Raw genomic sequence first — 27,939 nt, forward strand, 5'->3', positions numbered from 1 at the left:
CTCTGTTTCTGCTCCTGTCCTTGTCGGATTCTTGTTTGTTTGTGTCATTCATGCCTGAACCAGACTGCCGTCATGTTTGCTGTAACCTTGTCCTGTCCTGTCGGAATCTGCCGGTCCATCTGAGCCTACCTATGTTTGGTAATTAAAGAAGCTCTGTTTAAGTTGATTCGCTTTTGGGTCCTCATTCACGCACCGTAACAGAAGAATCCGACCAAGAATGGACCCAGCGACTTCGGATCCTCTCCACTCAGCCGTCGAGATCCAGGGAGCGATGCTAGGCAGACACAAGCAGGAATTGTCTGCTGCTCGACATGCCGTTGAGACCCTGGCCACCCAAGTCTCCAACCTCACAGAACAGGTTCACCATCTCCGCCTCGATCCACCGGCCACTTCCAGGGCTTTCGAATCTCCGGAGCCCAGAATCAATAACCCGCCGTGTTACTCTGGGGAGCCCACTGAATGCCGCTCGTTCCTCACCCAGTGTGATATTGTGTTTTCTCTCCAGCCCAACACTTACTCCAGGAGCACTGCTCGTGTCGCCTACGTCATATCTCTCCTTATTGGATGGGCTCGTGAGTGGGGCACGGCAATCTGGGAGGCAAGGGCTGAGTGTACTAACCAGTATCAAGACTTTAAGGAGGAGATGATACGGGTTTTTGATCGATCTGTTTTTGGGGAGGAGGCTTCCAGGGCCCTGTCTTCCCTATGTCAAGGCAATCGATCCATAACAGACTACTCTATTGAGTTTCGCACTCTTGCTGTCTCCAGTGGCTGGAACGAGCCGGCCTTGCTCGCTCGTCTTCTGGAGGGTTTCCGCGCAGAGGTAAAGGATGAGATTCTCTCCCGGGAGGTTCCTTCCAGCGTGGATTCCTTGATTGAACTCGCTATTCGCATTGAGCGACGGGTTGATCTTCGTCACCGAGCTCGTGGAAAGGAGCTCGCGCTCTCCGTCGCCTCCCTCTCCGCATCACTACCATCTTCCTCTGCCGGCTCGGGTGCTGAGCCCATGCAGCTGGGAGGTATCCGCATCTCGACTAAGGAGAGGGAACGGAGAATCACCAACCGCCTCTGTCTCTATTGCGGTTCCGCTGGTCATTTTGTCACTTCATGTCCAGTAAAAGGCCAGAGCTCGTCAGTAAGCGGAGGGCTACTGGTGAGCGCTACTACTCCTGTCTCTCCTTCAAGATCCTGCACTACCTTGTCGGTCCATCTACGCTGGACCGGTTCGTCAGCTTCCTGCAGTGCCTTAATAGACTCTGGGGCGGAGGGCTGTTTTATGGACGAGACCTGGGCTCGGGAACATGACATTCCTCTCAGACAGTTAAAGGAGCCCACGGCCTTGTTCGCCCTGGATGGTAGTCCTCTCCCCAGGATTCAGCGTGAGACGCTACCTTTAACCCTCACTGTTTCTGGTAATCATAGTGAAACCATTTCTTTTTTAATTTTTCGTTCACCTTTTACACCTGTTGTTTTGGGCCATCCCTGGCTAGTTTGTCATAATCCTTCCATTAATTGGTCTAGTAATTCTATCCTCTCCTGGAACGTCTCTTGTCATGTGAAATGTTTAATGTCTGCTATCCCTCCTGTTTCCTCTGTCTCTTCTTCACAGGAGGAGCCTGGTGATTTGACAGGGGTGCCGGAGGAATATCACGATCTGCGCACGGTGTTCAGTCGGTCCAGGGCCACCTCTCTTCCTCCACACCGGTCGTATGATTGTAGTATTGATCTCCTTCCGGGAACCACCCCCCCCCGGGGTAGACTATACTCTCTGTCGGCTCCCGAACGTAAGGCTCTCGAAGATTATTTGTCTGTAGCTCTTGACGCCGGTACCATAGTCCCCTCCTCCTCTCCCGCCGGAGCGGGGTTTTTTTTTGTCAAGAAGAAGGACGGGTCTCTGCGCCCCTGCATAGATTATCGAGGGCTGAATGACATAACAGTGAAGAATCGTTATCCGCTTCCTCTTATGTCTTCAGCCTTCGAGATCCTGCAGGGAGCCAGGTTTTTCACTAAGTTGGACCTTCGTAACGCTTACCATCTCGTGCGCATCAGGGAGGGGGACGAGTGGAAGACGGCGTTTAACACTCCGTTAGGGCACTTTGAATACCGGGTTCTTCCTTTCGGCCTCGCTAACGCTCCAGCTGTCTTTCAGGCATTAGTCAATGATGTCCTGAGAGACATGCTGAACATCTTTGTTTTCGTTTACCTTGACGATATCCTGATTTTTTCACCGTCACTCCAGATTCATGTTCAGCACGTTCGACGTGTCCTCCAGCGCCTTTTAGAGAATTGTCTTTTTGTGAAGGCTGAGAAGTGCACTTTTCATGCCTCCTCCGTCACATTTCTCGGTTCTGTTATTTCCGCTGAAGGCATTAAGATGGATCCCGCTAAGGTCCAAGCTGTCATTGATTGGCCCGTCCCTAAGTCACGCGTCGAGCTGCAGCGCTTTCTCGGCTTCGCGAACTTCTATCGTCGTTTCATCCGTAATTTCGGTCAGGTGGCAGCTCCTCTCACAGCCCTTACTTCTGTCAAGACGTGCTTTAAGTGGTCCGTTTCCGCCCAGGGAGCTTTTGATCTCCTCAAGAATCGTTTTACATCCGCTCCTATCCTTGTTACACCTGACGTCTCTAGACAGTTCGTTGTCGAGGTTGGCGCGTCAGAGGTGGGAGTGGGAGCCATCCTTTCTCAGCGCTCCCTCTCTGACGACAAGGTCCACCCATGCGCGTATTTTTCTCATCGCCTGTCGCCGTCGGAACGTAACTATGATGTGGGTAACCGCGAACTGCTCGCCATCCGGTTAGCCCTAGGCGAATGGCGACAGTGGTTGGAGGGGGCGACCGTTCCTTTTGTCGTTTGGACTGACCATAGGAACCTTGAGTACATCCGTTCTGCCAAACGACTTAATGCGCGTCAGGCGCGTTGGGCGCTGTTTTTCGCTCGTTTCGAGTTCGTGATTTCTTATCGTCCGGGCTCTAAGAACACCAAGCCTGATGCTTTGTCTCGTCTCTTCAGTTCTTCAGTAGCCTCCACTGACCCCGAGGGGATTCTCCCTGAGGGGCGTGTTGTCGGGTTGACTGTCTGGGGAATTGAGAGGCAGGTAAAGCAAGCACTCACTCAAACTCCGTCGCCGCGCGCTTGTCCTAGGAACCTTCTTTTCGTTCCCGTTCCTACTCGTCTGGCCGTTCTTCAGTGGGCTCACTCTGCCAAGTTAGCCGGCCACCCTGGCGTTCGGGGTACGCTTGCTTCCATTCGCCAGCGTTTCTGGTGGCCCACCCGGGAGCATGACACGCGTCGTTTCGTGGCTGCTTGTTCGGTCTGCGCGCAGACTAAGTCCGGTAACTCTCCTCCTGCCGGCCGTCTCAGGCCGCTTCCTATTCCCTCTCGACCGTGGTCTCACATCGCCTTAGATTTTGTCACCGGACTGCCTTCGTCAGCGGGGAAGACTGTTATTCTTACGGTTGTCGATAGGTTCTCTAAGGCGGCTCATTTCATTCCCCTTGCTAAGCTTCCTTCTGCTAAAGAGACGGCACAAATCATCATCGAGAATGTTTTCAGAATTCATGGCCTTCCGTCAGACGTCGTTTCGGACAGAGGTCCGCAATTCACGTCTCAATTTTGGAGGGAGTTTTGCCGTTTGATTGGGGCTTCCGTCAGTCTCTCTTCCGGCTTTCACCCCCAGTCTAACGGTCAAGCAGAACGGGCCAATCAGACTATTGGTCGCATCTTACGCAGTCTTTCTTTTCGCAACCCTGCGTCTTGGTCAGAACAGCTCCCCTGGGCAGAATACGCCCACAACTCGCTTCCTTCGTCTGCGACCGGGCTATCTCCTTTTCAGAGTAGCCTCGGGTACCAGCCTCCGTTGTTCTCATCTCAGTTCGCCGAGTCCAGCGTCCCCTCCGCTCAGGCTTTTGTCCAACGTTGCGAGCGCACCTGGAAGAGGGTCAGGTCTGCACTTTGCCGTTATAGGGCGCAGACTGTGAGAGCTGCTAATAAGCGTAGAACGAAGAGCCCTAGATATTGTCGCGGTCAGAGAGTTTGGCTCTCCACTCAGAACCTTCCCCTTAAGACGGCTTCTCGCAAGTTGACCCCGCGGTTCATTGGTCCATTCCGTATCTCTCAGGTCATTAATCCTGTCGCAGTGCGACTTCTTCTTCCGCGATATCTTCGTCGCGTCCACCCGGTCTTCCATGTCTCCTGTGTTAAGCCCGTTCTTCGCGCCCCCGCTCGTCTTCCCCCCCCCCCCCCCCCATCCTTGTCGAGGGCGCACCTATCTACAGGGTCCGTAAAATCTTGGACATGCGTCCTCGGGGCCGTGGTCATCAGTACCTAGTTGACTGGGAGGGGTACGGTCCTGAGGAGAGGAGTTGGGTTCCCTCTCGGGACGTGCTGGACCGTGCGCTGATTGATGATTTCCTCCGTTGCCGCCAGGTTTCCTCCTCGAGTGCGCCAGGAGGCGCTCGGTGAGTGGGGGGGTACTGTCATGTACTGTCATGTTGTCTTGTCTCTGTCCTTTCCCTTCACCCTGTCTCCCTCTGCTGGTCGTGTTAGGTTACCTTTTCTCCCCCGCTTTCCCCCAGCTGTCCCTTGTCTCCTCTAACTACCCATTCACCCCGTTCCCCACCTGTTCCCTTTTTTCCCTCTGATTAGGTCCCTATATCTCTCTCTGTTTCTGCTCCTGTCCTTGTCGGATTCTTGTTTGTTTGTGTCATTCATGCCTGAACCAGACTGCCGTCATGTTTGCTGTAACCTTGTCCTGTCCTGTCGGAATCTGCCGGTCCATCTGAGCCTACCTATGTTTGGTAATTAAAGAAGCTCTGTTTAAGTTGATTCGCTTTTGGGTCCTCATTCACGCACCGTAACATCTGCACTGAGACAGACCACAAGACGCACAAGACTGTCCCCATAGAGGAAGAGTATAGAGAGAGGAAGACTCAGATGAGGAAGACTAAGGGTAAAGTTCAGGAGATGATCCAGGAGAGACTGCTGAAGGTTAAGGAGATCAAACATGCAGTAGAGCTCAGCAAGAGAGATGTAAAGAGAGAGATAGCAGACAGCGTGGAGGTCTTCACTGCTATGGTGCGCTGTATTGAGAAAAGCCAGGCTGAGCTCATTGAGGTGGTTGAGGGGAAGCTGAAAGCAGCAGAGAGGCGGGCTGAAGGGCTCATTGAAGAGTTGGAGCAGGAAATCACTGAGCTAAAGAGAGGAAGCACTGAGCTGGAGCAGCTCTCAGATATTGAGGACCACCTTCCCCTCCTTCACAGCTCCCCATCCCTCTGTACTACCCTTCCACACACAAAGAACTGGTCTGAGATCTGTGTTCATAGCAGTGTGGGTGTGGGGACTCTGGGGAGAGTTTTGTCTCAGCTGGAGGAGACCCTCGGTAAAGAGATGAAAAATGTGTGTGTTGCTGATCTGAAGAAGATACAGCAGTATGCAGTGGATGTGACTCTGGACCCTGATACAGCATATGCCAAACTCATCCTGTCTAAGGACAGGAAACAAGTGAGATATGGAGACAAAAAGCAGAATCTCCCTGCCAACCCAGAGAGGTTTGATTATCATACCCGTGTTTTAGGAAAGGATGGGTTCTCCTCGGGGAGATTCTACTATGAAGTTCAGGTGAAAGGGAGGACTTCGTGGGGTTTAGGAATGGCTAGAGAGTCCATCAACAGGAAGGGAGTGAATCTATTGAGTCTTGCCAATGGATACTGGGCTTTGGGGCTGGAGAATGGGGATGAGTATGAGGTTTTCACTGGGTTTTATGTCCCCCTCACCCTGAGAGAGAAGCCCCAGAAGTTGGGGGTGTTTGTGGATTATGAGGAGGGTCAGGTCTCCTTTTACAACGTGGAGGCCAGGTCTCATATCTACTCTTTCACTGGCTGCACCTTCACTGAGAGACTCCACCCACTGTTCTCTACAGGCTATCATCCTTCCAACACAACTCCTCTTATCATCTCTCCCATCAAGTCTGGCTGAGTTTAGAGAACAGGGAATTCAGTCACACAGACACAAAGCATATGCACAATATTACTGTGTTTATATTTGTACATTCATTAGAGAATATGTTTGTATATGTTTATCAGCTTATTTATTTGCATTCTGCTGGTATCTTCTCTGATATCATAACACTGTATATTACAATGAAAATATAAAAGTTTTACATTTGAGTCCATGTGCAATTTCTCCCTTGGATTTACCAACTATTGCATACTGTCAGAGCCGGTCGTGACCTCCCTGGGGCCCTAAGCAAAATTCTGCTAAGGGGCCCTCCTACCTGACCCGTGAGCCATGTAAACCATTTGCCATTGCCACACAGTCACACCTGACATCCCAGTGCTCCCACTACACAGTGGGAAGACCTACAGGAGGCCTGGTGCGTGGAGGAGGCACCGGATGGAGTGAAGGGCGACTCCGGCAGCTCCGGAGTGAAGGGCGACTCTGGCAGCTCCGGAGTGAAGGGTGGCTCTGGCAGCTCCGGAGTGACGGGCGGCTCTGGCAGCTCCTGCCTGACTGACGGGCGGCTCTGGCAGCCTCTGACTGACGGGCGGCTCTGGCAGCTCCTGACTGACGTGCGGCTCTGGTAGCTCCTGACTGACGGGCGGCTCTGGCAGCTCCGGACAGGAAGGCGGCTCTGGCAGCTCCGGACAGGAGGGCGGCTCTGGCAGCTCCGGACAGGAGGGCGGGTCTAGCAGCTCCGGAAAGGAGGGCTGCTCTGGCAGCTCCGGAAAGGAGGGCTGCTCTGGCAGCTCCGGACAGGAGGGCGGGTCTGGCAGCTCCGGATAGGAGGGCTGCTTGCTCTGGCAGCTCCGGACAGGAGGGCGGCTCTGGCAGCTCCGGACAGGAGGGCGGCTCTGGCAGCTCCGGACAGGAGGGCAGCTCTGGCAGCTCCTGACTGGCGGGAGACTCTGGAAGTGCCGGACAGATGGGAGAACCTGGAGGGAGGAGACGGAGAGACAGCCTGGTGCGTGGGGCTGCCACAGGACCCACCAGGCTGGGGAGAGCTACAGGAGGCCTGGTGCGTGGACGAGGCATCGGATGGACCGGGCTGTGGGGGAGCACTGGAGCTCTGGTGCGCAGCCTTGGCACCACTCCTCCAGGCTGGATGACCACTTTAGCCTGGACCCTCCAGAGTGCAGGCACAGGTTGAACCGGGCTGTGGGTGAGCACTGGAGATCTGGTGCATACCACTCGCACCTCTCCCTTAGGCTCAATACCCACATTTCGGAGCGCAGGCATAGGGCGAACTGCACCCTCGGAGACACAGCATGCACAGGCGGCGCAGGATACCCTGGTCCGAAACGGCGTACCGGAGACCAAACACGCTGAGCCGGCACAACATGCCCTGGCTGGATGCCCACTCTCGCATGGCACTTGCGGGGGGCTGGCCTATAGCACACCGGGCTATGAGCGCGTACTGGCGACACCGTGAGCTTGACCGCATAACACGGTGCCTGACTAGTACTGCACTTCTTCCGGTGAGCACGGGGAGTTTGCTCAGGTCTATCGCCTGACTCCGCCAATCTCCCAGTGTGCCCCCCTCAATTTTTTTTGGGGGGGGGGGGCTGCCTCTCGTGCCTGTTGCTCTGCCTTACCTCATACCACCGCCGCCCAGCTCTCGTGCTTGTTGCTCTGCCTTACCTCATATCACCGCCGCCCACGTCTCGCTGCCTCTCGTGCCTGTTGCGCTGCCTTACCTCATATCACCCCCGCTCAGCTCTCGCTGCCTCCAGGCCTTCCTTGGGGCGACGATATTCCCCAGCCTGTGCCCAGGGTCCCTTGCCTTCCAGTATCTCCTCCCAAGTCCAGGAGTCCAGAACCCTCTGCTCCCGGTTACCACGCTGCTTGGTCCTTTTTTGGTGACGGGTAGTTATTTTCTGTATAGTGTTTTTGTTGCACCTTACAGAACTGTTCGTTTGTCGGTTTGATGTTTTTGTATTTCTGTGTTTGGCCTGGTATGGTTCCCAATCAGAGGCAGTTGTTTATCGTTGTCTCTGATTGAGAACCATACTTAGGCAGCCTGTTTTCCCACTATGGGTGGTGGGTAGTTCTGTAATGATATTCCTCCTCTTCTGACCAGGAGTATGAAGGATCGGACCAATGCTCAGCGTGGTAAGTGTTCATGTTATATTTATTAAACTGAACACAAAAATAACAAAGGAGAAAACATGACAAAAATGAAAAAGTCCTATTAGGTGACAAAACACAAAACAGGAAACAAAAACATAGAACAACACATAGAATGCCCACCCCAACTCACGCCCTGACCAAACTAAAATAGAGACATAAAAAAGGAACTAAGGTCAGGACGTGACAACTGCTCCCTCCTTTAAAACAGTTTGCGCCATCTGTCGTCTAAGAATAAGTAGACCGATACAGAACAGAATGAGATATAAACAAACAATATTTATAAAATATTATATTTTCTATAGAATCTTAAGATAAGTGAATATTAATATTAACATAAATAAGAAACTGTAGAAAATATAAAATGGAGGAAATAATAAAATATAACACTGAGCTTTGGCTCTGCTGCCTGGTAATTAGTCCAGGCCTCACAATATTATACAATTAGCTTTGTCTATACAATGTAAACATAAGCCTATAGGCTGTGGCTGCAGCTATATGTCTCAAAGTAGTCAAATAAAACCTATACAGCTGTGTGATTAACTTTGTCTATACAATGTAAACATAAGCCTATAGGCTGTGGCTGCAGCTATATGTCTCAAAGTAGTCAAATAAAACCTATACAGTTGTGTGATTAACTTAGGTTCCCTCTACAGCCTGGGCATTTTCAGCATCAGCATGGACACCAGTTTATCTGGATTGTCTGGAAGAAATGGAGAAACTACGTCAGCCAGTCATTTACACAAATGCACATCTACCATACAATCTTAAATGTTACTAAGTGTGTAAACATTTGAATGTTTTAATTAATATCTTACCATCAAAATATTACTCTTCTGGACTTTCCTGAGGCAAAATCATCAATGATGTCATCATAGGACATGTGTTTCCCCATGTCATGATTTATACTCATGACGGCCAGACCACTCAAACGTTCCTGTGACATGGAAGACCTCAAATAGCTTTTGATGAGCTTTCATTTTGAAAAGCTCCTCTTTGCCGATGCTACTGTTACTGGTAGGGTGACTGCAATTCTTAGGGCTATCCAAAGGTTAGGAATCAAATCAAATCACATTTTATTTGTCACATACACATGGTTAGCAGATGTTAATGCGAGTGTAGCGAAATGCTTGTGCTTCTAGTTCCGAAAATGCAATAATAACTAACGAGTAATCTAACCTAACAATTCCACAACTACTACCTTATACACACAAGTGTAAAGGGATAAAGAATATGTACATAAAGATATATGAATGAGTGATGGTACAGAACGGCATAGGCAAGATGCAGTAGATGGTATCGAGTACAGTATATACTGTACATATGAGATGAGTAATGTAGGGTATGTAAACAAAGTGGCATAGTTTAATGTGGCTAGTGATACATGTATTACATAAAGATGCAGTAGATGATATAGAGTACAGTATATACATATACATATGAGATGAGTAATGTAGGGTATGTAAACATTATATTAAGTGGTATTGTTTAAAGTGGCTAGTGATACATTTTTTTACATACATTTCCATCCATTTCCATTATTAAAGTGGCTGGAGTTGAGTCAGTATGTTGGCAGCAGCCACTCAATGTTAGTGGTGGCTGTTTAACAGTCTGATGGCCTTGAGATAGAAGCTGTTTTTCAGTCTCTCTGTCCCTGCTTTGATGCACCTGTACTGACCTTGCCTTCTGGATGATAACGGGGTGAACAGGCAGTGGCTCGGGTGGTTGTTGTCTTTATGTCCTTCCTGTGACATCGGGTGGTGTAGGTGTCCTGGAGGGCAGGTAGTTTGCCCCCGGTGATGCGTTGTGCAGACCTCACTACCCTCTGGAGAGCCTTACGGTTGTGGGCGGAACAGTTGCCGTACCAGGTGGTGATACAGCCGACAGGATGCTCTCGATTGTGCATCTGTAGAAGTTTGTGAGTGCTTTTGGTGACAAGCCGAATTTCTTCAGCCTCCTGAGGTTGAAGAGGCGCTGCTGCGCCTTCTTCACAATGCTGTCTGTGTGGGTGGACCAATTCAGTTTGTCCGTGATGTGTACATTGAGGAACTTAAAACTTACTACCCTCTCCACTACTGTCCCGTCAATGTGGATAGGGGGGTGCTCCCTCTGCTGTTTCCTGAAGTCCACGATCATCTCCTTTGTTTTGTTGACGTTGAGTGTGAGGTTGTTTATTTATTTTTATTTTCCTGACACCACACTCCGAGGGCCCTCACCTCCTCCCTGTAGGCCGTCTCGTCGTTGTTGGTAATCAAGCCAACCACTGTAGTGTCGTCCGCAAACTCGATAATTGAGTTGGAGGCGTGCATGGCCACGCAGTCGTGGATGAACAGGGAGTACAGGAGAGGGCTCAGAACACACCCTTGTGGTGTTGAGGATCAGAGGGTGGAGATGTTGTTGCCTACCCTCACCACCTGGGGGCGGCCCGTCAGGAAGTCCAGTACCCAGTTGCACAGGGCGGGGTCGAGACCCAGGGTCTCGAGCTTGATGACGAGTTTGGAGGGTACTACGGTGTTAAATGCTGAGCTGTAGTCGATGAACAGCATTCTCACATAGGTATTCCTCTTGTCCAAATGGGTTAGGGCAGTGTGCAGTGTGGTTGAGATTGCATCGTCTGTGGCCCTATTGGGGCGGTAAGCAAATTGGAGTGGGTCTAGGGTGTCAGGTAGGGTGGAGGTAGGGTGGAGGTGATATGGTCCGGATGGCACTGTGATAGAGTTCCTCCAGGTTTTTCTCACAGAGAAAGGAAAGGAAAGGCTGATGGCTGATCAGGTAAATTCTGAATCTCGTGTGCCAGATCCATTCCACCAATGTCCCGGTCATCTCTGAAGGTTAGAGTGTTTTCAACTTCCAACATAAGGCGACTCCGAGATGCTGGCCTTTTAGGCAGAGTTCCTCTGTCCAGTGTGTGTGTTCTTTTGCCCATCTTAATATTTTATTTTTATTGGCCAGTCTGAGATATGGCTTTTTCTTTGAAACCCTGCTTAGAAGGCCAGCATCCCAGAGTCGCCTCTTCACTGTTGACGTCGAGGCTGATGTTTTGCGGAAAATATTTAATGAAGCTGCCAGTTGAGGACTTGTGAGACATCTGTTTCTCAAACTAGACACTCTAATGTACTTATCCTCTTGCTCAGTTGTGCGCCGGGGCCTCCCACTCCTCTTTCTATTCTGGTTAGTGCCAGTTTTCTCTGTTCTGTGAAGAGATTTTTTATTACACCTTTATTTAACCAGGTAGGCCAGTTGAGAACAAGTTCTCATTTACAACTGCGACCTGGCCAAGATAGAGTAAAGCAGTTCGACACAAACAACACAGAGTTACACATGGGATAAATAAACGTACAGTCAATAACACAATGGAAAAGTCTATATACAGTGTGTGCAAATGTAGTAAGATTAAGGAGGTAAGGCAATAAATGGGCCATAGTGGCGAAATAATTACAATTTAGCAATTAAACACTGGAGTGATGGATGTGCAGAAGATGAATGTGCAAGTAGAGATACTGGGGTGCAAAGTAGCAGCAAAAAAAATAACAATATAGAGATGAGGTAGTTGGGTGGGCTATTTACAGATGGGCTATGTACAGGTGCAATGATCGGACAGCTGATGCTGTAATCGAACCCACAAATGCTGATTCTCCAGATACTCAGCTAGTCTAAAAAAGGCCCGTTTTTTTCTTCTTTAATCAGAACAACAGTTTTCAGCTGTACTAACATAATTGCAAAAGGGTTTTCTAATGATCAATTAGCCATTTAAAGTGATAAACTTGCATTAGCTAACACAACGTGCCAGCCATCACTCGATGGGTGCTGATAATGGGCCTGTGTACGCCTATGTCGATATTCCATAGTTAATCAGCCGTTTCCAGCTACAATAGTTATTAACAACATTAACAATGTCTACACTGTATTTCTGATCAATTTGATGTTATTTTAATGGACAAAAAACATGCTTTTCTTTCAAAAACAAGGACATTTCCAAGTGACACCAAACTTTTGAACAGTAGTGTACATTTGGTAGGATGTTAGGAAGTGCAGCTCAGTTTCCACCTCATTTTGTGGGCAGTGTGCACATAGCCTGTCTTCTCTTGAGAGCCAAGTCTGCCTACGGCGGCCTTTCTCAATTGAAAGGCTATACTCACTGAGTCTGTAAATAGTCCAAGCTTTCCTTAATTTTGGGTCAGTCACAGTGGTCATGTTTTCTGCCACTGAGTACTCTCTGTTTGGGGCTAAATAACATTCTAGTTCATTCAGTTCTTTTGTTAATCCTTTCCAATGTGTCAAGTAATTATTTTAGTTTTCTCATTATTTGGTTGGGTCTAATTGTGTTGCCAGCTTGCTTAGGTGACTCTTCTCCAGGTTCATCTCTCTGTATGGAAGGTTTGCAAATCGTTTGCAAATCGCTTCCCTTTGGGATGAGGTAGAATTTAAGATCTCTTTTCTGGATTATTTGGTGTTTTACGTTGTACACGGAGGACACTTTTGCAGAACTCTGCATGCAGAGTCTCACTTTGGTGTTTATCCCATTTTGTGAATTCTTGGTTGGTGAGCGGAACCCAGACCTCACAACCATAAAGGTCAATGGGTTCTATAACGGATTCAAGTATTTTTAGCCAGATCCTAATTGGTATGTTGAAATTTATGTTCCTTTGATGGCATAGAAGGGCCTTCTTGCCTTGTCTCTCTCTCTCTCTCTCTCTCTTTCTCTCTCTCTCTCTCTCTCTCTCTCTCTCTCTCTCTCTCTCTCTCTCTCAGTAAACAGTACTGAGCAGGGAGGGGCTTAGTAACGTGACTGCTGAAGTGAAACTAATGGAAACCAAAATGTTATGAACAGATCAATCTTTTGCACTCAGAATCTATCCACACAGTTGCGCCTCCTGTAGCCTCCAGTCACTGTTGACCCTTTTTCTAATCAGAAGAAGAGAAAGAACAGTCAACACACGCTGAGGTGAGTAGAGAGGTGAACAAATAGAATATGTGATACTTGTTTGCTATGTTGTTACATGATAAAACAGTGTATAAAACAGTGTGTTGCTATATTGTTGACACCTAGAAATGAAACAGAATGATTCAAAAGAAGAAAACGAGATAGAATTAAGGATTTCAGAGGGCCCATTATATTTTTTTCTTCTTTGGTCTGTTTTCAGCCATGGTTTCCTCCTGTATTCTCCTGTGAAGAGCAGTTCCATTGCTCTATCTGTCTGGATGTGTTCACTGAGCCAGTCTCTATCCCCTGTGGACACAACTACTGTAAGGCCTGTATCAGAGGATACTGGGACATCATTGACTTGAACCAGGAGAGACTGCTGAAGGTTAAGGAGATCAAACAGACAGTAGAGCTCAGCAGGATAGATACAAAGAGAGAGACAATGTGGAGTTCTTCGCTGCTCTAGTGCGCTCCATTGAGAGAAGTCAGGCTGAGGTCATTATGGAGATAGAGAAGAAACTTAAAGCAGCAGAGAAGCAGGCTGAGGTCATTATGGAGATAGAGAAGAAACTTAAAGCAGCAGAGAAGCAGGCTGAGGTCATTATGGAGATAGAGAAGAAACTTAAAGCAGCAGAGAAGCAGGCTGAGGTCATTATGGAGATAGAGAAGAAACTTAAAGCAGCAGAGAAGCAGGCTGAGGTCATTATGGAGATAGAGAAGAAACTTAAAGCAGCAGAGAAGCAGGCTGAGGTCATTATGGAGATAGAGAAGAAACTTAAAGCAGCAGAGAAGCCAGGCTGAGGTCATTATGGAGATAGAGAAGAAACTTAAAACAGCAGAGAAGCAGGCTGAGGTCATTATGGAGATAGAGAAGAAACTTAAAGCAGCAGAGAAGCAGGCTGAGGTCATTATGGAGATAGAGAAGAAACTTAAAGCAGCAGAGAAGCCAGGCTGAGGTCATTATGGAGATAGAGAAGAAACTTAAAACAGCAGAGAAGCAGGCTGAGGTCATTATGGAGATAGAGAAGAAACTTAAAGCAGCAGAGAAGCCAGGCTGAGGTCATTATGGAGATAGAGAAGAAACTTAAAACAGCAGAGAAGCAGGCTGAGGTCATTATGGAGATAGAGAAGAAACTTAAAGCAGCAGAGAAGCAGGCTGAGGTCATTATGGAGATAGAGAAGAAACTTAAAGCAGCAGAGAAGCAGGTTGAGGTCATTATGGAGATAGAGAATAAACTTAAAGCAGCAGAGAAGCAGGCTGAGGTCATTATGGAGATAGAGAAGAAACTTAAAGCAGCAGAGAAGCAGGTTGAGGTCATTATGGAGATAGAGAAGAAACTTAAAGCAGCAGAGAAGCAGGCTGAGGTCATTATGGAGATAGAGAAGAAACTTAAAGCAGCAGAGAAGCAGGCTGAGGTCATTATGGAGATAGAGAAGAAACTTAAAGCAGCAGAGAAGCAGGCTGAGGTCATTATGGAGATAGAGAAGAAACTTAAAGCAGCAGAGAAGCAGGTTGAGGTCATTATGGAGATAGAGAAGAAACTTAAAACAGCAGAGAAGCAGGCTGAGGTCATTATGGAGATAGAGAAGAAACTTAAAGCAGCAGAGAAGCCAGGCTGAGGTCATTATGGAGATAGAGAAGAAACTTAAAGCAGCAGAGAAGCAGGCTGAGGTCATTATGGAGATAGAGAAGAAACTTAAAGCAGCAGAGAAGCAGGCTGAGGTCATTATGGAGATAGAGAAGAAACTTAAAGCAGCAGAGAAGTCAGGCTGAGGTCATTATGGAGATAGAGAAGAAACTTAAAGCAGCAGAGAAGCAGGCTGAGGTCATTATGGAGATAGAGAAGAAACTTAAAGCAGCAGAGAAGCAGGCTGAGGTCATTATGGAGATAGAGAAGAAACTTAAAGCAGCAGAGAAGCAGGCTGAGGTCATTATGGAGATAGAGAAGAAACTTAAAGCAGCAGAGAAGCAGGCTGAGGTCATTATGGAGATAGAGAAGAAACTTAAAGCAGCAGAGAAGCAGGCTGAAATAATCATTGAAGAGCTGAGGCAGGAAATCACTGAGTTACAGATGAGAAGCACTGAGCTGGAGCAGCTCTCAGATATTTAAGATCATCTCACCTTTACCGTGCTTCTACACCTGCATTGCTTGCTGTTTGGGGTTTTAGGCTGGGTTTCTGTACAGCACTTTGAGATATCAGCTGATGTACGAAGGGCTATATAAATACATTTGATTTGATTTGATTTGATTTGATCTCCTCCTCCTCCAGAGCTCTCCATCCATCTGCACCACCCTTCCACCTTCCAAGTACTGGTCTGAGATCAGTGTCCACAGTGGTCTGTGTGTGGGGACTATGAGGAGTGCTGTCTCAGCTGTGAAATACTGAATAAAGAGATGGAGAAGTTGTGTGATGTTGATCTGAAGAGGACACAGTAGTGTGCAGTGAATGTGACTCTGGACCCTCATATAGCGAATACAAAACTCATCCTGTCTGAGGACTGGAAACAAGTGAGATCTGGAAGCATAAAACAGAATCTCCCAGCCAACCCAGAGAGGTTTGATAATAATGCCTGTGTTTTCGGGAATAAGAGGTTCTCCTCAGGGAGATTCTATTATGAGGTGCAGGTGAAGGGGAAGTCTATGTGGGTTTGGCTAGAGAGTGGCTAGAGAGTTTGGCTAGAGAGTGGCTAGAGAGTCCATCAACAGGAATGATTGTGATGAATCACCAAGTCCTGTAGATGGATATTGGACTGTAGGGCAGTGGAATATGAATGAATACAAGGCATACGCTGGGCATTGGGTCAACCTCTCCCTGAGTAAGAAGCCCCAGAAGGTGGGGGTGTTTGTGGATTATGAGGAGGGTGAGGTTTTCTTTTATGATGTGGATGCCAGGTCTCATATCTACTCTTTCACTGGCTGCACCTTTACTGAGAGACTCTACCCACTGTTCTCTACAGGCACGAATATTCCTGGTGATAACTCAGCTCCACTTATCATCTCTACCATCAAGTCTGACTGAGTTTAGTGAACAAGGAACTCAGTCAATGGGAATCACAGCAATATGCCTTATTCAATTTGGCGATATTTCTTCTTGCGATAGATATTTCTTAGTGCTAGACCTTATCAGTTGATCAGATTTCATGATGAAGAATACTTCTCTTATGTCCTAATACTGTTTTACAATCTATATTAAAAAGGTATTGCCTGTGAGTCTTTGTACTGTTGTTTTTTAATAACTACTCCTATTTATTCCTCATCCCACGTTAAGTGAGATCACATTTCAAACACCCACAGCATACACAAATGAAGAGGGAGTTTCAGATGGTGCAGCGATACTGATAATGACTCATCACCAAGCTAAAAGTACAATCCTTCTTGGACTTAACCTATCCAACCTCTAGGATAACCTAGAAAGTCCCATACAGTGATCCATAAAGTTATAACTCTCTCTGTCTTCTCCTCTTCCCCCTCTCTCAACCCCTCTCTCTCGCTCTCTCAGTGGGATGAGGTCAGTGTCCTGGATGACCGGGGGAGACTCATCCGGACCTTTGAGGTCTGCAACATCAACCAGAACCCCCGTCTCCAGGACAACTGGCTGGCCACACCCTTCCTCTTCCGCTTCTCGGCACCACGAGTCTTTGTGACGCTGCGTTTCTCCGTGCGGGACTGTGCCAGCCTGCGCTCACCCTCGCCCTCCTGTCGAGAGACACTCACCCTCTACTACAAACAGGCCGACTCACAGAGAGAGCTGGAGAGGACATGGAATGCAGAGGTAGGGCAGAAAGACTACACTTCCCACAATGCCACTAACATCCCACCTTCTTATTGTATGTGTAATGCCACATACACATGTTCCTAGTTGATGTGCTTTTTGTTCGGAACAATGCTTCAACCAGATTAGATTTTAGCTAGCTTGTAGACGTTGCTATTAATAAAGATAGCTAGCATTGATAAGCTGACGTTGCCATTAATAAAGATAGATAGCTTGCTTAACACTGACAGTATGGTCACACTAGCTACATTATCCATATTGATAAGGTTGTAGTTGTAGTTATGACAGGACAACCATTCCTGGACCTGTCTCCAGAAGCGAACCACTGATGTACGGTACCAGAAAATATGTTCTATGGATTGTGTTTCCTCGTGTCTACACAAGGCTGACTGTCCAATGCCCCATATATTGAGCGTTATTTTTGTAGCAAGTATTTTATATAATGGCTTACAATGAAATGAACAAATTGATGTGTCAATTGATGTTTTATATGTCAGTTCATGAACCTGATGCCAAGGTATTGGGACATCAAAAACTGACTTGAATTGTATATGGCAATGTTGTCAAACCTTTTTACTTGAAGTGAAACTGACACCTTTTTGATTAATACTAAACAGTTTAAGCCATTTTAAGCCAAGACAAATGGTCTCTTTATAGTTTCTAAAAACATCTGTCAAGACGTAGAGCATAAAGACTACAATTCCCAATATCCCATTTTAGTAATATGTAGTTCTGCATGTTCCAAAGCAAGTTCCAAAAGCAAGGAAACAATGATGCCATAACATTCCTCTCATTCTCAACCCCTCAATCTCATTAAATAAACTACATTTCTCATCTCACATCAGTGCTTTGTAGGAGAGCAGTTACAGAGCTGTTTTGCCGAGTCGATAGGGTGCTGAGCTCTTGTTGCGTCCGCGTGTCGTGTGCAGAGGGAAGGATGCAGTATTTGTGAATGAATACATTTCTCCTTGGGGAAAGTTAGATACTGTTTAAAAATTCAAATAAGAGGCTGATGAGTGAAGTGTAGAGGAATGTAGAGTGGGGATCAGCAGGAAGGCCAGGAGTCTGAGTCTCTGGGGGAAGTTAGCATGGTTATCTTGAAACTGGGGAGAATTAGATTAGATTAAAACACAGACTGTCACTGGTCCGCGACTGTTTATATTTGACTCAATGAGTACCCTCAGAGCTAACTGTTGCATACTCTTAAATACTTGAATCAACTGTTACATGCCCTTTATCTTATCCTTCTCCCTAATCACTCACATTTTAATTTCCACAATGAAATGTAATACATGATCCCTCTCTCTCATCCCCCTCTCCTCCCTCTCTTCCTCCCCATCCCCCTTTCCCATCCCTGTCCAGCCGTCCAGTGGAGAGAAGGACACGAGGGAGGGCTGGGTGAAGATTGACACCATAGCAGCAGATAAGAGTTTCACCAAGGTGGAGCCCAGCCTGCCTCACCAGTACCAACCAGACCGCTACCGTCGGGTCAACATCAAGACCCGCAGCTTCGCGCCGCTCACACGCAATGGGTACTGTACGAGAACATTTGAAACAAATTCATGAAAATTCCCATATTCAAACCATGCTCATCGCTTATGACAAATAGTCCTTTGCCACTTTGTAGGCAGCAGTGTATGGTAACTAACTAACTCACCTAAACCCACACTGTCACCTATCTAGTGGTCCTTCAAATCAAATTAAACTTTATTTATCACATGCGCCGAATACAACAAGTGTAGACCTTACCGTGAAATTCTTACTTACAAGCCCTTAACCAACGGTGCAGTTCAAGCCTGATAATAAGTTAACATCTTATGACCCTTGAACCCTGTTTCAGATTCGTCCTGGCCATCGTCGACAGCGGCGCATGTGTCTCTCTCATGGGTGTGTCCATCTTCTACCGCCGCTGCCCAGCAACCAATCGCTATCTTGCTTCCTATCCGGCCACACCCTCAGGGGCGGAGCCTACCGCCCTGGTCCCTGTGTCTGGGACTTGTGTTCCCCACAGCCAAGCACAGGGAGGCTCCGCCCCTCGCATGCACTGCAACGCAGAAGGTGAATGGATGGTGCCGGTGGGTGGGTGCATCTGTGAAGAGGGATATGAGCCCAATCAAAACAGATCTGCCTGCTTAGGTGAGTTCAACAAGTCTGGTATACTTTTTAAACTTAAAACACACACACTAAAATGTCAAAGGACCAACAAAATTTAACAATAACTAAAGTTTTAGCCTCCTGTCGCCCTTCCTGTCAGTTCTCCTGTCCCCCCTCCTGTCAGTTTTCCTGTTAACTCTCCTGTCAGTTGTCCTGACCCCTGTCCTGTCAGTTCTCCTGTCCCCCTTCCTGTCAGTTCTCCTGTCCACTCTCCTGTCAGTTGTCCTGACCCCTGTCCTGTCAGTTCTCCTGTCCCCCTTCCTGTCAGTTATCCTGTCCACTCTCCTGTCAGTTGTCCTGACCCCTGTCCTGTCAGTTCTCCTGTCTTCTGTCCTGTCAGTTCTCCTGTCCACTCTCCTGTCAGTTGTCCTGACCCCTGTCCTGTTAGTTCTCCTGTCTCCTGTCCTGTCAGTTCTCCTGTCCCCCTTCCTGTCAGTTCTCCTGTCCCCCCTCCTGTCAGTTTTCCTGTCCACTCTCCTGTCAGTTGTCCTGACCCCTGTCCTGTCAGTTCTCCTGTCCCCCTTCCTGTCAGTTCTCCTGTCCACTCTCCTGTCAGTTGTCCTGAACCCTGTTCTGTCAGTTCTCCTGTCTCCTGTCCTGTCAGTTCTCCTGTCTCCTGTCCTGTCAGTTCTCCTGTCTCCTGTTCTGTCAGTTTTCCTGTCTCCTGTTCTATCAGTTCTCCTGTCTCCTGTCCTGTCAGTTCTCCTGTCTCCTGTCCTGTCAGTTCTCCTGTCCCCCCTCCTGTCAGTTCTCCTGTCTCCTGTCCTGTCAGTTTTCCTGTCTCTTGTCCTGTCAGTTCTCCTGTTCTGTCAGTTCTCCTGTCTCCTGTCCTGTCAGTTCTCCTGTCCTGTCAGTTCTCCTGTCTCCTGTCCTGTCAGTTCTCCTGTCCTGTCAGTTCTCCTGTCTCCTGTCCTGTCAGTTTTCCTGTCTCTTGTCCTGTCAGTTCTCCTGTTCTGTCAGTTATCCTGTCTCCTGTCCTGTCAGTTCTCCTGTCTCCTGTCCTGTCAGTTCTCCTGTCTCCTGTTCTGTCAGTTTTCCTGTCTCCTGTTCTGTCAGTTCTCCGGTTTCCTGTCCTGTCAGTTCTCCTGTCTCCTGTCCTGTCAGTTCTCCTGTCTCATGTCCTGTCAGTTTTCCTGTCTCCTGTTCTATCAGTTCTCCTGTGTCCTGTTCTGTCAGTTCTCCTGCTCCCTGTTCTGTCAGTTCTCCTGTCTCCTGTCCTGTCAGTTCTCCTGTCTCTTGTTCTATCACTTCTCCTGTCTCCTGTCCTGTCAGTTCTCTCCTGTCCTGTCAGATCTCCTGTCTCTTGTCCTGTCATTTCTCCTGTCTCTTGTCCTGTCAGTTCTCCTGTTCTGTCAGTTCTCCTGTCTCTTGTCCTGTCAGTTCTCCTGTTCTGTCAGTTCTCCTGTCTCCTGTCCTGTCAGTTCTCCTGTCTCTTGTGTCACTAACTTTCTGGATCAATATGAGATGGAACTGCTGCTGTCACTCTGATCACTGGCCCAGCTTGACTGAGAGGACAGGGGAAGGAGGGCAGGGACAGACAATGGCCATGTGGGGTGTGTGTGTGTGTTGTGGGGGGGGGGGGGTTGATGATGGGCAAATATTTTATGAGACTGTGTCAGCAATATCCTACATAAATGAATAGGTGTTTATGTTTGGGAGCATAAGTAGGAGATGAGGGCTTTGTGTTGTGGTCTCTGTGTTGGTGGTGTTTTAACTGAAGGAGCAGGAAGGGAGCAGAACTCAGGGGAATAAGAGACCAAGAGCTCAACTACTGCTTCAACAAGCCCCACTTGACCCAGAATGTTAGCACACACTGTGTGTCTCTCTCTTTCTCTCTCTCTCTCTCTCTCTCTCTCTCTATCTCTCTATCTCTCTCTCTCTCACACACACACTCACACTCACACTCACACACACTGCAGGGACATGGACACTACACTATAGTCTGGGTCAGTGTGCACCCTGAAAAGGGGTCAACGAGAAAGATATGTTTTGGAGAAATCTCAAGAAAGACACCATGGAAGATTGAGAGAAGGAGGAGAGAAAGAGAGGTAGAGGGAGGGAGGGAGGGAGGGAGGGAGGGAGGGAGGGAGGGAGGGAGGGAGGGAGGGAGGGAGGGAGGGAGGGAGGGAGGGAGGGATGTGACACATTTAGGTCATAGTGATGTAATGGCCACTCGTCTGTGAACAAGTGACAGAAACCACAGCGGGAGAGGGAAAGAGAGAGGGGGAGATGGAGGGAGGGAGAGAGGGGATAAGTGGACACAAGTTAACGACTTAAGGAATTGAGCAAGCAGAAAGTCTGAGGAAAGTAAGGAGACACAGAGAGGGGGAAGGGGTATTGACTGAGATGTGGACAGCGGGAGGCTGTGTGGTGCTGTGTGTGTGTGTGTGTTCTCCCTTGTCGGTTGACAGTTGAAGGTAAAGGTCCAGTAAAGGTCCAGTCCAGTAGTTCTCTGTGGGGTTATCTGTTACCCTCTCCTCCACAGGCCAGACCAGGGCTGGTCAGGGGCCTCCCAGTCCCAAGCTAGCTAACAGATTCATTAATACCGCCACTCTGAACCAAGTCAACTGTGAAATGTCTTCATGCTCTAATGGCTTACATCTGGGCTCTCCCCGCCACTCACACGGTTTGTCCCACTTTGATTGATATTTACTGAGAAATAACCACTCCAACGCCACTCTGTGGCTCAGTGGTTTGGCCTTCCAGATGGGGATAAACAGATCAGAAGGAGTGGCAGCCCCACCCACACAGGGATTTTTGTGTTCTAATTATTCTGTGATAATGTTTAGTTGATCAGGTCATTGACTAATGATGTGGATGTAACGTCATGCCATTGTTGTCCCTGTTTAGTTGTTTGGATGAAAAAACTGATAGCTGAGACGGTTGCTGGGCCGTGGTCGCTAAAGGTTTTTATTCTACATTGTCTCTGAGGCTCCGGTATAAATATCTGTGTAGACACCAAGAACTCAGCTGTACGGCTCTAAGGGGGTTCCAGGCACATTCAAGATCTGAACTGATGAATGATAAGTAATCCAAATGGACTTAATATTAAGCTGTTCATTAGAAGGGATCTGTGCTGGAATTAAACCCACAACCTCTTGGTGTTACAAGCACCATCCGCGCTCTAACCAGCTCAGCCACCAGAACCAGTGACTCCTAACAGATCCTCTAATGATGACAGGGAACAGAGCAGGAGACAAGCAGCACTCTGTTCTCTCCTAAGCAGAAGACCTACACTAGATGTTTTCTCCATTGGCGTCGAGAGAGAGCGCGAGAGCGAGAGAGCGAGAGAGCGAGAGAGAGAGCGAGAGAGAGAGAGAGAGAGAGAGAGAGCGAGAGAGAGAGCGAGAGAGAGAGAGAGAGAGAGGGGGGGGGGGGGGGGGGGGGGGGGAGTGTATGCTCAGCAGAAGCATGACTGAGCATGAGACACAATTACACCTGTTCACCCAGACATGAAACAGACTTTTACATCATGGGGCTTTCTAAGGAGGTCCACGTCAGTTCCATGTCACATAGTTCTTGTAACACTGATGATGTACAGTTGAAGTTGGAAGTTAGGTTGGAGTCATTAAAACTCATTTTTCAACCACTCCACAAATTTCTTGTTAACAAACTATAGTTTTGGCAAGTAGGTTAGGACATTTACTTTGTGCAAGACACAAGTCATTTTTCCAACAATTGTTTACAGACAGATTATTTCACTGATAATTCACTGTATCACAATTCCAGTGGGTCAGAAGTTTACATACACTAAGTTGACTGTGCCTTAAACAGCTTGGAAAATTCCAGAAAATTATGTCATGGCTTTAGAAGCTTCTAATAAGCTAATTGACATCATTTGAGTCAATTGAAGGTGTATCTGTAGATGTATTTCAAGGCCTACCTTCAAACTCAGTGCCTCTTTGCTTGACATCATGGAAAAATCTAAAGACCTCTTCCTTGGGAGCAATTTCCAAACGCCTGAAGGTACCACGTTCATCTGTACAAACAATAGTACGCAAGTATAAACACCATGGGACCACGCAGCCGTCGTGCCGCTCAGGAATTAGATGCGTTCTGTCTCCTAGAGATGAAGGTTCTTTGGTGCAAAAAGTACAAATCAATCCCAGAAAAACAGCAAAGGACCTTGTGAAGATGCTGGAGGAAACAGGTACAAAAGTATCTATATCCACAGTAAAATGAGTCCTATATCGACATCACCTGAAAGGCCGCTCAGCAAGGAAGAGGCCACTGCTCCAAAACTGCAATAAAAAAGCCAGACTACGGTTTGCAACTGCACATGGGGACAAAGATGGTACTTTTTGGAGAAATGTCCTCTGGTCTGGTGAAACAAAAATTAGAATTGTTTGGCCATAATGACCATTATGTTTGGAGGAAAAGGGGGAGGCTTGCAAGCCGACGAACACCATCCCAACCGTGAAGCATGTGGGTGGCAGCATTATGTTGTCGGGTACTTTGCTGCAGGAGGGACTGGTGCACTTCACAAAATGGATGGTTTCATGAGGGAGGAAAATTATGTGGATATATTGAAGCAACATCTCAAGACATCAGTCAGGAAGTTAAAGCTTGGTCACAAATGGGTCTTCCAAATGGACAATGACCCCAAGCATACTACAAAATTGTGATAAAATGGCTTAAGGACTACAAAGTCAAGGTATTGGAGTGGCCATCACAAAACCCTGACCTCAATCCTATAGAAAATTTGTGGGTAGAACTGAAAAAGCTTGTATGAGCAAGGAGGCCTACAAACATGACTCCGTTAAACCAGCTCGGTCAGGAGGAATGGGCCTAAATTCACCCAACTTAAGCTTGTGGAATGCTACCTGAAACGTTTGACCCAAGTTAAACAATTTAATGGCAATGCTACCAAATACTAATTGAGTGTCTGTAAACTTCTGACCCACTCTGAATGTAATGAAATAAATCAAATTTGAAATAAATCATTCTCTCTACTATTATTCTGACATTTCACATTCTTAAAATAAAGTGGTGATCCTAACTGACCTAAGACAGGGAATTTTTACTTGGATTAAATGTCAGGAATTGTGAAAAACTAAGTTTAAATGTAGTTGGCTAAAGTGTATGTAAACTTCTGACTTCAACTGTATATATATTCCTTAAGACAGTTCCCTTAACAATGATGATATATATTCCTTAAGACAGTTCCCTTAACAATGATGATATATATTCCTTAAGACAGTTCCCTTAACAATGATGATATATATTCCTTAAGACAGTTCCCTTAACAATGATGATATATATTCCTTTGTCACGCCCTGGTCTTAGTATTTTGTGTTTTCTTTATTATTTTGGTCAGGCCAGGGTGTGACATGGGTTTATTATGTGGTGTGTTTTGTCTTGGGGTTTTCGTAGGTATTGGGATTGTGGCTTAGTGGGGTTTTCTAGGTAAGTCTATGGCTGTCTAGAGTGGTTCTCAATCAGAGGCAGGTGTTTATCGTTGTCTCTGATTGGGAACCATATTTAGGCAGCCATATTCTTTGAGTGTTTTGTGGGTGATTGTTCCTGTCTCTGTGTTTGTTGTCACCAGATAGGCTGTATAGGTTTTCACGTTACTGTTTTTGTATTGTTCGTGTTTATTCTTTATTAAACATGTATCACGAATACCACGCTGAATTTGGGTCCGACTCTACTTCACCCGAAGAAAACCGTAACATCCTTAAGACAGTTCCCTTAACAATGATGATATATATTCCTGAAGACAGTTCCCAGACGCAGACGTCTCAAGTAGGAGCAAGAAGTTAACAATGATGATATATATTCCTTAAGACAGTTCCCAAGTTCACACTGATGAAATATGTTCCTCAACACTAAACTTTCTTATGAACATGCATTTATCTTCAGTACCTCTCCAGGACTGTGGTTGTTCTGGTGAATGTCATTTGCCCAGGACTACGGATTAATTTACGTCAGTGTTTTTTGAGATGTAAATTATTGTGCAATGTCCCTGTTAACTAAAATATGTAAATATTCATTCACATGGGTCTAATATTTAGAGCTCGCTATGGGGTGCCGTTGAATATATTTTAATGTGAATGGGGCTGTCCTGATTTAATTCAAACCCTGCAGCAAGATATTGTGGGAATTTTAAACACGGTGAGAGAGTGCCCTAGTGCGGACTATTGGTTAGGAGTGTACTATGGATAGTAGAATATTGGATTTGCTTGACAGATTAGGCAAGGAGAATGTCCATAGATTTATGTAATGATCTAGGATGTATTCACCATGGGGACCATGTGACTGCAGGGATTCTGGATCAGCTGCTAGTACTATTAGGAGTGACTCATCATATGGCGTGTGTACCATTGGTTTGTGTCATATACGTAGACTTATATGTTGCTATACTGTCTGATTGGTGTGTTACATTGCTTGATCAATTGGTTTAAAACCAATTGCTATTGAGTGTCATGTGAGCGTTAAGAACCTGATGTTTCATTTCATTTGGCTTAGTATACACTCTTAGAAAAAAGGTGCTATCAAGAACCTTAAAGGGTTCTTTGGCTCTCCCTTTGAAGAACCCTTTTGATCCAGGTAGAACTATTTCTGGTTCCATGTAAAACCTTTTTGTTAAAGGAATTTCATTCCTATATTTTCATTAACCAATTCAATTAAAACACTCTGCCCATTTTTAAGAATTTGTAAGGTGCTTATTTGCATAAAATTGACAGAGACCAGTCTCAAAATCAATCAATGGCGTTTATTCTCGAGAGTACTGATCATAGTACAATTTATATAAAGTATGCTAAAAATGACGTCATAGATTTTATTCTGTCCTTCCTCCACTCCGATACAATGGCAGTATAGTTCACAAGCCTTCCCACATTGTCCACTACCTGTTAAATAATCTACTACTAGCCCAAGGTCTCTCCTCTCCCTGTGTAGAGACAGGATGTCCTGTAAGGAACACAGCATTCCAGCCAGTCTGACGATAGCTCCATTCGTTTCTGACAAGGATCAGACAGTCCTTCTAATTCTGGATGAAAACTACACACATTATATTCAGTATTATGATTATAATAAGATTCATACATCCATACAGTAACATAGTAGTATTCTGTTTAGTCATAGTTCTGATTTAAATGTATACATAATTTAGTCATTATTCATAAAAATCCCTTAACACTTTTCCACAGAGGGTTCTACATGGAACCCAAAAGGGTTCTACCTGGAACCAAAAAGGGTTTCTCTATGGGTACAGCCGAAGAACCATTTTGGAACCTTTTTGTCTAAGAGTGTACCTTATATGTTTGATCTGCGTTATGTTATGTATATTTGTATTGAACCTTTATTTAACTAGTCAAGTCAGTTAAGAACACATTCTAATTTACAATGACGGCTTACCCCGGCCAAACCCTAACCTGGAGGACGCTGGGCCAATTGTGTGCCGCCCTACGGGACTCCCAAATCACGGCCGGTTGTGAATCAGCCTGGAATCGAACCGGTGTCTGTAAGTGACGCCTCTAGCACTGAGATATAGTGCCTTAGACCACCACTCGGGAGCCCAATATGTCTAGGAAATATCTTTCTCCAGGTCATGTAGCACCATGTTGATATTATGACAGCTATCTGATATGAACTAGATAGTGTTAAATGTTCAGACCTGTTCAGACCAGAGGAGAGGAAAGAGAGAGACGGGAGAGAGAGAGGAGAGGATAGAGAAACAGACGTGAGAGACAGAGGAGAGGATAGAGATAGACAGACGGGAGAGAGGGAGGGAGGAGAGGAAAGAGAGACAGACGGGAGAGAGGGAGGAGAGGAAAGAGAGACAAACGGGAGAGAGGAAGGAGAGGAAAGAGAGACAGATGGGAGAGAGGGAGGAGAGGAAAGAAAGACAGACGGGAGAGAGGGAGGAGAGGATAGAGATAGACAGACGGGAGAGACGGAGGAGAGGATAGAGATAGACAGACGGGAGAGACGGAGGAGAGGAAAGAGAGACAGACGTGAGAGACAGAGGAGAGGAAAGAGATAGACAGATGGGAGAGAGGGAGGAGAGGAAAGAGAGACAGGCGGGAGAGACAGAGGAGAGGAAAGAGAGACAGACAGGAGAGACAGAGGAGAGGAAAGAGAGACAGACGGGAGAGACAGAGGAGAGGAAAGAGAGACAGATGGGAGAGACAGAGGAGAGGAAAGAGAGACAGACGGGAGAGACAGAGGAGAGGAAAGAGAGACAGACGGGAGAGAGGGAGGAGAGGAAAGAGAGACAGACCGGAGAGACGGAGGAGAGGAAAGAGAGACAGACGGGAGAGACAGAGGAGAGGAAAGAGAGACAGACGGGAGGGACAGAGGAGAGGAAAGAGAGACAGACGGGAGAGACAGAGGAGAGGAAAGAGAGACAGACGGGAGAGAGGGAGGAGAGGAAAGAGAGACAGACGGGAGAGACAGAGGAGAGGAAAGAGAGACAGACGGAAGAGAGGGAAGAGAGGATAAAGATAGACAGACGGGAGAGAGGGAGGAGAGGATGGCGAGAGACAGACGGGAGAGATGGAGGAGAGGAAAGAGAGACAGACAGGAGAGAGGGAAGAGAGGATAGAGATAGACAGACGGGAGAGACAGAGGAGAGGAAAGAGAGACAGACGGGAGGGACAGAGGAGAGGAAAGAGGGACAGACGGGAGAGACAGAGGAGAGGAAAGAGAGACAGACGGGAGAGAGAGAGGAGAGGATAGAGAGACAGACGTGAGAGACAGAGGAGAGGATAGAGATAGACAGACGGGAGAGAGGGAGGAGAGGATAGAGAGACAGACGTGAGAGACAGAGGAAAGGATAGAGATAGACAGACGGGAGAGACAGAGGAGAGGAAAGAGAGACAGATGGGAGAGACAGAGGAGAGGATAGAGAGACAGGCGGTAGAGACAGAGGAGAGGAAAGAGAGACAGACCGGAGAGACGGAGGAGAGGAAAGAGAGACAGATGGGAGAGACAGAGGAGAGGAAAGAGAGAGAGAGAAAGAA

At 47.0% G+C, this 27,939-nt stretch overlaps 1 protein-coding gene, 1 long non-coding RNA gene and 1 pseudogene across 3 annotated transcripts in view; all 3 read left to right on the top strand.

The window, feature by feature from the left end:
• The window catches only part of LOC110509096, a 7,348-nt pseudogene extending 1,184 nt beyond the window's left edge, over positions 1-6,164 (top strand).
• Positions 1-27,939, top strand: part of ephb6 (eph receptor B6) — a 75,102-nt gene that overhangs the window by 29,468 nt on the left and 17,695 nt on the right. For both annotated transcript variants that reach the window (XM_036968793.1, XM_036968791.1), the window contains exons 3-5: positions 16,547-16,819; positions 18,182-18,351; positions 18,660-18,955. In XM_036968793.1, the coding sequence (XP_036824688.1) occupies positions 16,547-16,819; positions 18,182-18,351; positions 18,660-18,955 (739 nt within the window). The remainder of the gene's footprint in view (positions 1-16,546; positions 16,820-18,181; positions 18,352-18,659; positions 18,956-27,939) is intronic.
• Positions 12,804-16,258, top strand: LOC118945782. Its single transcript, XR_005040884.1, has 3 exons — positions 12,804-13,066; positions 13,266-13,368; positions 15,317-16,258. It is a non-coding gene; the product is annotated as an uncharacterized LOC118945782 (long non-coding RNA).

This window comes from Oncorhynchus mykiss, chromosome 3 (genome assembly GCF_013265735.2).
Source record: "Oncorhynchus mykiss isolate Arlee chromosome 3, USDA_OmykA_1.1, whole genome shotgun sequence".
NCBI lineage: Eukaryota > Metazoa > Chordata > Actinopteri > Salmoniformes > Salmonidae > Oncorhynchus > Oncorhynchus mykiss.